Source organism: Carcharodon carcharias, chromosome 5 (assembly GCF_017639515.1).
Source record: "Carcharodon carcharias isolate sCarCar2 chromosome 5, sCarCar2.pri, whole genome shotgun sequence".
Taxonomy (NCBI): Eukaryota; Metazoa; Chordata; class Chondrichthyes; order Lamniformes; family Lamnidae; genus Carcharodon; species Carcharodon carcharias.
In genome coordinates, this window is record NC_054471.1 from 27,016,507 (window position 1) to 27,029,046 (window position 12,540).

The following is a 12,540-nucleotide window of genomic DNA, read 5'->3' on the forward strand; positions in this document are numbered from 1 at the left end:
GGCACAATCCCAGGGACTGGCTTTAACATTCTCACACTCCCCAGACACCCCCTGTAAATACTGACACACTCGCAGTGACCTCTTGTAAATACTTTCACACTCCCTGGGACACCCTATAAATAATGACACATTCCCCGGTGACCCCCTGTAAATAATGACACACTCCCCGCGGACCCTTGTAAATACTGACATACTGCCCGGGACCCCATGTAAATAATGACACACTCCCTGGGACCCCCTGTATATACTGACACACTGCCTGGGATCCCCTGTAAATACTGACACACTCCCAGACACACCCTGTAAATACTGAGAAACTCCGGGAGACCCCTGTAAATACTGACACACTCTCGGGACACTCTGTAAATACTGACACACTCCCAGAGACCTCCTGTAAATATTGGCACATTCCCAGGGAATGGTTTTAAATACTGACACACTCCTAGTGACCCCCTGCAAATATTGACACGCTCTCGGGGGCCCCCTCTAAACACTGTCACACTCCCTAGGACCCACTGTAAATACTGACACACTCCTTGGGGAGCACCTGTAAATACTGACACACTCCTCGGGACCCCCTGTAAATACTGACACAATCCCTGGGGACACCCTGTAAATACTGACACACTCCCCGGGACACCCTGTAAATACTGACACACTCCCGGGACACCCTGTAAATACTGACACATTCCCAGGGACTGGTTTTAAATACTGACACACTCCTAGTGACCCCCTGTAAATACTGACATGCTCTCGGGTGCCGCCTCTAAACACTGTCACATTCTCAGGGACCCACTGTAAATACTGACACACACCTTGGGGAGCACCTGTAAATACTGACACACTGCCCAGGACCCCCTGTAAATAATGACACACTCCCCGGGAACCCCTGTAAATACTGACACAATTCCTGGGGACACCCTGTAAATACTGACACACTCCACGGAACACCCTGTAAATACTGACACACTGCCGGGACACCCTGTAAATAATGACACATTCCCAGGGACTGGCTTTAAATACCGACACACTCCTAGTGACCCCCTGTAAATACTGACACGCATTCGGGGGCCCCTCTAAACACTGTCACATTCTCAGGGACCCACTATAAATACTGACACCCTTCCTGGGGACACTGTAAATACTGTCACAAAGCTTGGGGACCCCCTTGTAAATACTGACGCACTCCCTAGCCACCTCCTGTAAATACTGTCACATTCTCCAGAAGCCCCCTGTAAATATTGTCACACTCCCTGTAGACCTGCTGTAAATATTGACGTACTTCCTCGGGACTCCCTTGTAAATACTGACATACACCCCAGGCAACTCCTGTAAATACTATCACACTCCCCACACACTCCCTGTAAACATTAACACACTCCCCAGACATGCTGTGTAAATACTGACACACTCGCAGTGACCTTTAGTAAATACTTTCACACTCCCTGGGACACCCTATAAATAATGACACATTCCCCGGTGACACCCTGTAAATAATGACACACTCCCCGCGGACCCTTGTAAATACTGACACACTGCCCGGGACCCCATGTAAATAATGACACACTCCCTGGGACCCCCTGTATATACTGACACACTGCCTGGGATCCCCTGTAAATACTGACACACTCCCAGACACGCCCTGTAAATACTGAGAAACTCCGGGAGACCCCTGTAAATACTGACACACTCTCGGGACACCCTGTAAATACTGACACACTCCCTGAGACCAACTGTAAATATGGACACACTCCCTGCGACCCTCTGTAAATACTGACACACTCCCAGAGACCCCCTGTAAATATTGGCACATTCCCAGGGTATGGTTTTAAATACTGACACACTCCTAGTGACCCCCTGTAAATATTGACACGCTCTCGGGGGCCCCCTCTAAACACTGTCACACTCCCCAGGACCCCCTGTAAATACTGACACACTCCTTGGGGAGCACCTGTAAATACTGACACAATCCCTGGGGACACCCTGTAAATACTGACACACTCCCCGGGACACCCTGTAAATACTGACACACTCCCGGGACACCCTGTAAATACTGACACATTCCCAGGGACTGGCTTTAAATACCAACACACTCCTAGTGACCCCCTGTAAATACTGACCCGCTTTTGGGTGCCCCCTCTAAACACTGTCACATTCTCAGGGCCCCACTGTAAATACTGACACACACCTTGGGGAGCACCAGTAAATACTGACACACTGCCCGGGACCCCCTGTAAATAATGACACACACCCCTCGGACACCCTGTAAATAATGACACACTCCCTGGGACCACCTGTAAATACTGACACAATTCCTGGGGACACCCTGTAAATACTGACACACTCCCCGGAACACCATGTAAATACTGACACACTGCCGGGACACCCTGTAAATAATGACACATTCCCAGGGACTGGCTTTAAATACCGACACACTCCTAGTGAACCCCTGTAAATACTGACACGCTCTTGGGTGCCCCCTCTAAACACTGTCACATTCTCAGGGACCCACTGTAAATACTGACACTCTTCCTGTGGACACTGTAAACACTGTCACACTGCTTGGGGACTCCCTTGTAAATACTGACGCACTCCCTAGAAAACTCCTGTAAATACTGCCACATTGCCCAAAACCCCCCTGTAAATACTGTCAATACTAACACACACCCCAGGCACCTCCTGTAAATACTATCACACTCTCCACACACAACCTGTAAACACTATCACACTCCACAGAGACCCCATGTAAATACTGACACACTTGCAGTGACCTCTTGTAAATACTTTCACATTCCCTGGGACACTCTATAAATAATGACACAATCCCCAGGGACCCCCTGTAAACAATGACACACTCCCCGCGGACCCCCTGTAAATACTGACACACTCCCGGGACCCCCTGTAAATACTGACACACCCACTGAGACCCGCTGTAAATATGGACACACTCCCTGAGACCCGCTGTAAATACTGACACACACCTTGAGACCTCCAGTAAATACTGGCACAATCCCAGGGACTGACTTTAAATATCGACACACTCCTAGTGACACTGAAAACACTGTCACACTCCTTGGGGACCCCCTTGTAAATAGTGACGCACTCCCTAGACACCTCTCGTAAATACTGTCACATTCTCCAGAAACCCCCTGTAAATACTGTCACACTCCCTGGAGACCTGCTGTAAATACTGACGTACTCCCTGGGGATCCCCTTGTAAATAATGACACACTACCCGGGGACCCCTTGTAAATAATGACACACTCCCCACGGACCCCCTGTAAATACTGACACACTCCCCGTGGACCCCCTGTAAATACTGACACACTCCCCGCGGACCCCCTGTAAATACTGACACACTCCCCACGGACCCCCTGTAAGTACTGACACACTCCCCATACCCCCTGTGAATAATGACACACTGCCCGGGACACCCTGTAATTAATGACACACTTCCCGGGGACCCCCTCTATATACTGACACACTCCCTGGGACCTCCTGTAAATTCTGACAGACTCCCGGACACCCCCTGTAAATACTGACACACTCCCTGAGACCCGCTGTAAATACGGACACACACTACCCACTGTAAATACTGGCACATTCCCAGGGACTGGGTTTAAATACCGACACACTCCTAGTGACCCCCTGAAAATACTGACACACTCCCCGTGGACCCCCTGTAAATACTGACACACTCCCCGCGGACCCCCTGTAAATACTGACACACTCCCCACGGACCCCCTGTAAGTACTGACACACTCCCCATACCCCCTGTGAATAATGACACACTGCCCGGGACACCCTGTAATTAATGACACACTTCCCGGGGACCCCCTCTATATACTGACACACTCCCTGGGACCTCCTGTAAATTCTGACAGACTCCCGGACACCCCCTGTAAATACTGACACACTCCCTGAGACCCGCTGTAAATACGGACACACACTACCCACTGTAAATACTGGCACATTCCCAGGGACTGGGTTTAAATACCGACACACTCCTAGTGACCCCCTGAAAATACTGACACGCTCTCGGGGGCCCCCTCTAAACACTGCCACATTCTCAGGGACCCACTATAAATACTGACACCCTTCCAGGGGACACTTTAAATACTGTCACACTTCTTGGGGACCCCCTTGTAAATACTGACGTACTCCCTAGAGACCTCCGTTAAATACTGTCAAACTGCCCAGAAACCCCTGTAAATACTGTCAAACCTCCTGGAGACCCGCTGTAAATATTGACGTACTCCCTGGGGACCCGCTTGCAAATACTGACACACTCTCTGAGACCCACTGTAAATACTGGCACACACCCCGGACCCCCTGTAAATACTGACTCACTCCCTGAGACTGACTGTAAATACTGGCACAATCCCATGGACTGGCTTTAAATACCGACACACTCCTAGTGACCCCCTATAAATACTGACACGCACTCGGGGGCCCCCTGTAAACACTGTCACATTCCCAGGGACCCACTGTAAATACTGACACCCTCCCTGGGGACACTGTAAATACTGTCACACTGCTTGGGGACCCCCTTGTAAATACTGACGCATTCCCTAGCCACCTCCTGTAAATACTGTCAGATTCTCCAGAAACCCCCTGTAAATACTGTCACACTCCCTGTAGACCTGCTGTAAATATTGACGTACTCCCTGGGGAACCCCTTGTAAATAATGACACACACCCCAGGCACCTCCTGTAAATACTATCACACTCCCCACACACAACCTGTAAACATTATCACACTCCCCAGACACGCCATGTAAATACTGACACACTTGCAGTGACCTCTTGTAAATACTTTCACACTCCCTGGGACACCCTATAAATAATGACACATTCCCCGGGGAACCCCTGTAAATAATGACACACTCCCCGGGAACCCCTGTAAATACTGACACACTCCCTGGGGACACCCTGTAAATACTGACACACTCCCCAGGACTCCCTGTAAATACTGACACACTCCCCGGGACACCGTGTAAATACTGACACATTCCCAGGGACTGGCTTTAAATACCGACACACTCCTAGTGACCCCCTGTAAATACTGACATGCTCTCGGGTGCCCCCTCTAAACACTGTCACATTCTCAGGGACCCATTGTAAATACTGTCACACTCCCGGACACCCCCTGTAAACACTGACAAACTCCGGGAGACCCCCTGTAAATACTGACACACTCCCTGAGACCCGCTGTAAATACGAACACACTCCCTGAGACCCACTGTAAATACTGACACACTCCCGGGACCCCCTGTAAATACTGACACACTCCCTGAGACCCCCTGTAAATACTGGCACAATCCCAGGGACTGGCTTTAAATACCGACACACTCCTAGTAACCCCCTGTAAATACTGACATGCTCTCGGGGGCCCCTCTAAACACTGTCACATTCTCAGGGACCCACTGTAAATACTGACACCCTTCCTAGGGACACTGTAAATACTGTCACAATCCTTGGGGACCCCCTTGTAAATACTGACGCACTCCCTAGCCACCTCCTGTAAATACTGTCACATTCTCCAGAAACCCCCTGTAAATACTGTCACACTCCCTGTAGACCTGCTGTAAATATTGATGTACTCCCTGGGGACTCCCTTGTAAATACTGACACACACCCCAGGCACCTGCTGTAAATACTATCACACTCCCCACACACACCCTGTAAACATTATCACACGCCCCAGACACCCCCTGTAAATACTGACACACTCGCAGTGACCTCTTGTAAATACTTTCACACTCTCTGGGACACCCTATATATAATGACACATTCCCCCATGACCCCTGTAAATAATGACACACTCCCCGCGGACCCTTGTAAATACTGACATACTGCCCGGGACCCCATGTAAATAATGACACACTCCCTGGGACCCCTGTATATACTGACACACTGCCTGGGATCCCCTGTAAATACTGACACACTCCCAGACACGCCCTGTAAATACTGAGAAACTCCGGGAGACCCCTGTAAATACTGACACACTCCCGGGACACCCTGTAAATACAGGCACACTCCCTGAGACCCACTGTAAATATTGCCACACTCTCTGCGACCCTCTGTAAATACTGACACACTCCCAGAGACCCCTGTAAATACTGACACACTCCCAGAGACCCCCTGTAAATATTGGCACATTCCTAGGGACTGGCTTTAAATACTGACACACTCCTAGTGACCCCCTGTAAATACTGACACGCACTCGGGGGGCCCCCTGTAAACACTGTCACACTCCCCAGGACCCCCTGTAAATACTGACACACTCCTTGGGGAGCACCTGTAAATACTGACACAATCCCTGGGGACACCCTGTAAATACTGACACACTCCCCTCGGACACCCTGTAAATAATGACACACTCCCCGGGACCCCCTGTAAATACTGACACACTCCTTGGGGAGCACCTGTAAATACTGACACAATCCCTGGGGACACCCTGTAAATACTGACACACTCCCCTCGGACACCCTGTAAATAATGACACACTCCCCGGGACCCCCTATAAATACTGACACAATCCCTGGGGACACCCTGTAAATACTGACACACACACCGGGACACCCTGTAAATACTGACACACTCCCAGGACACCCTGTAAATACTGACACATTCCCAGGGACTGGCTTTAAATACCGACACACTCCTGGTGACTCCCTGTAAATATTGACACGCTCTCGGGTGCCCCCTCTAAACACTGTCACATTCTCAGGGACCCACTGTAAATACTGACACCCTTCCTGGGGACACTGTAAACACTGTCACTCTGCTTGGGGACTCCCTTGTAAATACTGACGCACTCCCTAGAAACCTCCTGTAAATACTGTCACATTGCCCAAAACCCCCCTGTAAACTCTCTGGAGACCTGCTGTAAATATTGACATACTCCCTGGGGACCCCCTTGCAAATACTGGCACACACCCCAGGCACCTCCTGTAAATACTATCACACTCCCCAGACAACCCCTGTAAATACTGACAAACTCGCAGTGACCTCTTGTAAATACTTTCACACTCCCTGGGACACCCTGTAAATACTGAAACACACCCTGGGGACTCCCTGTAAATACTGTCTCCCTGCCTGGGGCCACCCTGTATATACAGACACACATCCTGGGGACCCCTTCAAATACTGTCACACTCCCTGGGGAACCCTTGTAAATACTGTCATGCTCCCCAGACACCTCCTTTAAATGCTATCTCATTTCCTGCACCCCCTGTACATACTGACACACCCTCGGGGACCCCTTGTAAATATTGCCAAACTACCGGGTCCCATTGTAAATACTGTCACGCTACTGGACACCCCTTCTGTAAATACTGACAAACTCCCGGAGACCCACTGTAAATACTGACACACTCACTGGGGACCCCCTGTAAATACTGACGCATTCCCGGTGACCCCCCCCTGTAAATACTGACGCATTCCCGTTGACTCCCCCTGTAAATAGTGACGCATTCCCCGTGACCACCCCCCCCCACCAAGTAAACTCTGACACATTCCCCAGGGAGCCCCTGTAAATCCTGACACATTCCCGTGCACTCCCTGTAAAGATTGACACATCTGTCTTGAATTTCATGAGGAATGTTGCTGAACCCTCTTTTGCCCTTGCAGGAGATAGACGGAATCTCGCAGCAAACCCGGATCAGCTTCCTACGGTGAACGTTTTAAAGGACAGAAACTCTACTCGCCTTTTCCAAGGCTAATTACCTGGAAGGTGCAATGAGAGGGCAGAGGTGGGGGATGGGTCTGGCCTCCCTAAGGTGGGAGTTCTGGCTGTGTCTACCTCAGTTGAGGCTGGCAGGTATATGCAGATCGATGGAGGTCAGATACATTGGAAATAAATCAGGTTCAAGTAACTTCACTCGTGCTGGTGATGAAGGGGAAGTGGGTGATGGGGATCTTGGTCCAAGTGATGGGCAGGTCCTGGATCGCCCTGAACAATAAGCTGGTGTTATTGTTAAAATGATTGGATAATAGGATTACGAATAGGCCATTTGGCTCTTTGAATTTGTGCTGCCATTCAATGAGATTGTGGCTGATTTGTATCCTCACTTTACCCTCTCGCCTTGGTTCAAATCGCTTGAAAACTTGTCTTGCAAAAATCTACCAATCTCAAATTATTAGTTGTGCTAGCATCTACTGCTTTTTGTGGGAGAGAATTCCACATTACTGCCACTCTTTGTGTGAAGAAGTGTTTCCTATCTTCTCTCCAGGGTGAGTTACATCCCCTTTTCCTAGACTTGCACCGGCAGAAAAGGTTTCTCACAATTTAACCTGTCAATTCCTTTCAAAATGCTAAAATCTTCAATCAAATCACAAGGGAGTCAAGGGTTATGGGGGTAGACAAGAAAGTAGAGTTAAGATCACAAGCAGATCAGCCACGATCTCAGCAAATGGTGTGGCAGGCTCGAGGGGCCGAACGCTTCTTCCTGTTTTTCATTTATTCATTACTGGGCGTTATGGACTTGATTTTCCAGGCTGGTTTCTCATTAGAAACATCGAACTTTATTTACAGGTTGCAGCAGCAGTTACATGCTTCCATCAAGCCCCATAACCAGGAGAAGAACTCCCAGTCTATGGTTCCCCATGCTTAGAGCTGATTTGTTCACACTGTCACGTGATTGTATATAACACAATGAGCCTTAAAGCTACAGTCACTACCTTCCTTAAAGCTACAATTACTACACCAGGATATGATCGTCACTGGCTAGGCCTTATTTGTTGCCCATTCCTAATCACTGTTGAGAAGGTGGTGGTGAGCTGCCTTCTTGAACTGCTGCAGTCCATGTGGTGTAGGTACACCCAGAGTGCTGTTAGGGAGGGAGTTCCAGGATTTTAACCCAGTGACATTGAAGGAACTGCGATATATTTCCATTTCAGGATGGTGAGTGTCTTGGAGGGTGAACTTGCTGCTCCTATTTCTTGTGTTAACTTTCTACATTCTATGGTCTACGAGCCTCGTGTATGCAATCTCTTCTCATCAACTAACCCTTAGAGTCCCAGTAACATTCTGGGTGAATCTGCGTGGCACTCCTTCCAATGCAAGACACTCTCCTGCCCCTGGCAATCTCATCACCACTTCTGTCGACTCCTCCACTGCCTCTAAATTATCAGACTGCTTATGTGATATGGAGTCCTGGATGAGCAGAAATTTCCTCCATTTAAATAGAGGGAAGCCATTATCTTTGGTTCCTGCTCAAAACTCCATTCCTTAGCTACTGCATCCATCCCTTTCTCAGGCAACTGTCTGAGACTAAATCAGACTATTCACAACCTTGGTGTTATATTTGATCCCAAGATGAGCTTTGAACCATAGATCTGCACCATCACTAGGACCACCCAGTTCCACCTCTGTAACCTAACCTGACTTCGCTTCTACCTCAGTCAGGTTGCTGCTGATCCACACTCTGCTACTCAGCTTGGACATAACGGTTGCAGCTTTTGCAATGCGGTGCATTGATTTCAGCATCAAGTGACAGATTGCTGGTGATTATGGAGCCAAGATATGTGAAGGTATCAACAGCCTCCGATGTCACACTGTCAATGCTGATAAATTGTGGTTTGGTAACATCCTGGCCTGTAACATTTAACTTCCTGATGGTCCAACCAAACTCTTTACAGGCATGAGAGAGTTTGTCCATTTGCCGCTGCAGGTATTGCTCCGAATGGAGTGTTAGTGCAGCATTGTCAGCGTGGAGCAACTCTCTGATGAGGACTTGGTGCATCTTTGTCTTAGGTCTCAGGTGAGCAAGGGTGAACGGCTCTCTGTCAGTTTTGGTGTGTAAGCAGACACCTTTTGTAGATGGGCTGAAGGCATATGAGAGCAGCAAAGAGAATATACCAAAGAATGCCAGTGCCTGTTTGACCCCACCGCGGATTTCAAAGGGTTATCCTGTTGTAGCTGACCCTACCAATCATGTTGTCATGGAAAGAAACCCACATTGAGTAGCTTCAGTGGAAGAGAATTTTCTCCAATAGCTTAAATAGACCACCTTGTACCTGTGGTTGGACACCTTGCTGAGATTGATGAAGCCAATATATAGTGGTCTCCTTTGTTAACAACATTTCTCTTGCAGCTGCCAGACTGAGAAGATCATGTCAATTGTAAACCTTCCAATTCTGAAACCGTCTAGGATTTGGGATGGATGTGTTCAGTCAGGATCTGCAATTTGACATGGGCAACAGTGGCAAATACTTTTCCCACGATGCTCAGCAGCGAGATGCCTTGCCAGCTGTTGCAATCGCTGTGTTGCCTGTTCTTGTACAAGGTCACAATCTGTGCATGTGATATATCCCGGGGCACTGCCCCAGAATTTAGAGCACACTGCTATACTTAGGGAGTTTACATTACCAATGACTAACGGGCGGAAGGGGTGGGGGGAGGTTCTTCAAACCACCAACATCGTGACAACACATCCTGTGATCATGACCACCTTGCTCTCTGTGGGATCTTGCTGTGCGCAAGCTAGCTGCCGCGTAACTGCGCCTCAAAAAAAGCCCTTCACTGGCTGCAGCGGCATTGACAGGGATGCAAGTCAGTCTTTCTTTCACTTTGAGTTAGTTGTATCAGTTCTGGTTTTGCTGGGTGGGGACAGGCTTATTGCAACAGCGAAAGTGGAATACAGGTTCGCAGGGGAGCGCGCATGAGCAGAGAGACTGAGAGTGTGTGTGTGTGTGTGTGTGAGAGAGCGAGAGAGAGAGTGGAATTGAGTCAAAAAATGTCAACGGATCGGGAAACATGAGAGATCGAGCACAGGGCAGTGATCAGGTGGGTTTCTTCTCCAGAATCTGCAAACCCCAGCTTCAACCAGGCAACTTGGTGCAAAGGCAACTTGGCCAAGAGTTTGTTGGCGGAGGCAGCCAGAGCTCCCCTGTTTGTTTGTTTGTTTGTTTAGCTGTGCTATGTGTCTATGGGAGTTTATTGCCACGTTAGCTTGTCCCTCGGCTGAAGGTTTCTGCGCACCTTGTCCCAGCTCTCTGCAGACCGCCCCCCACCCCCCAATACTGAGAGTGGAGCTGGGCAGAGGGCGGCTTAACAATGTGACAAGCGGCGACTGTTGCGGAAAGTTCATCAACGTCTCATTTTATTTTATTCTCCTCCTCCTCCTGCCCCGCTCGCCAGCAGGAAAGAAACAAAAAAGAGGGGCTTCGATTCTATCACTGCTGGGAAAGATTTTTTTTTTACTTATTTGTCAGTGCATTGTCCGTGTTTCTACTTGGAGCTGGTGTACTTGAAACACAGAGTTAGTGAGACGGAAGAAGGGATCAACTATGAACTAAGACGGAAGTGTGGCGCATTTTTCTCCCCCTCTCCTCCCCTCTCCAAGCCATCCCATGAGATTTTAGTCACTGTTTTTCCCTTTGCTTGTCAGTCTAAAGTTATAATGGAGAGGTCAGACCTTCCGCTGTACTTAACGAGTTAAGGGAGACAGCCTGCATTTGTCAAGCGCCTTCCACAAACGTGGGCAAATCGTACGATGTGCTTTCCAGACATTGAAGTACGTTTTTGTGTCATGTAGTCAGTTCCTTGTAATGTGGAACCGAAATTTGCACCTGGTAACGATCCCATCAAATGAAGCTGTTTTCATAATGTTGGGTGAGGGATGGGGACATCAAGAGAGCTTCCCCCTGCTCTTCTTCCGAATGGTGCCTGTGATCTTTTATACTCACCCAAAGGGCATCAAGTTAAAAGTCACATCCAAAAGACACCCCTTCAGCCCTGCGCTGGAGTGTCAACCTGGGCTATACCTTGGAGTTTGAGTCGGAGACGAGTGTGCTGACTCATTCTCAGTCAGCCTGCTGTTATTTATTGCATTACCCAGGACATTTTTTTTTACTAATGTTGCAAATGGGGTCAAAAAGGCAATTAAAGATTTTACTTTCTCTTCCTCATTGCAATTTCTTATGGACTTATAACACCATGGGCAGAATTTTCTGCCTGTCGGGTGGGTGGGCCTGACCCAATCTCTGGTGGGCGGAGAGCCGATCCCCTCCAGCGAAGCAGGCCCTGCCGCCATTTTACATGGGCGGGCTAATTAAGGCCCACCCAGCTTGACATCCGGCGGGAACGCGCTTCCAGTGTGGGCGGAGGGGGATTTCCTAAAAACGAGAATGTGCTCTTTCACACTTGCGCACGAAATAGCGCACACCTCCCTGAGGCTAAGTGCAGCCTCAGGGAGCTCGCTTCCACTTTGAAAATTATTAAAAATAGAGAAAAAAAAATTCCCTAACATGTCCCCCTCATGTGACAATGTTCATGGGACATGTTCATAATTTACAGATTAACTTTATTAACATTTTTAAAACTCTACATGAAACCTCATCCCGCCGCTGGATGAGGTTTCGTGTTTTCTCTATCCCACCCCCCCCCCGGGCTCCTGGCCTACTCACCAACCTTAAGGTTGGACGGGCCGGTCCTTTAATTGTTTAAATGACCCTGTCAATGGCCTCAATTGGCCATTGTGAGGCCAGCGGGCCTGCAGCTGATTTTGCTGCGCCCCCCCCCCCCACCTTCCT

General features: G+C 49.0%; 1 protein-coding gene across 2 annotated transcripts in view; it reads left to right on the plus strand.

Moving 5' to 3' along the window:
* The first annotated feature begins 10,635 nt into the window (after window positions 1-10,635).
* The window catches only part of LOC121278188 (CSC1-like protein 2), a 67,506-nt gene continuing 65,601 nt past the window's right edge, over window positions 10,636-12,540 (plus strand). Inside the window, exon 1 of one of the 2 annotated variants that reach the window (XM_041188347.1) lies at window positions 10,636-10,792. Coding sequence is in view for 1 of the 2 variants with exons in the window: in XM_041188348.1 (XP_041044282.1) it covers window positions 10,763-10,792 (30 nt within the window). In the remaining variant the exon portion in view is untranslated. The remainder of the gene's footprint in view (window positions 10,793-12,540) is intronic. The other variant, XM_041188348.1, reaches the window with a different exon arrangement.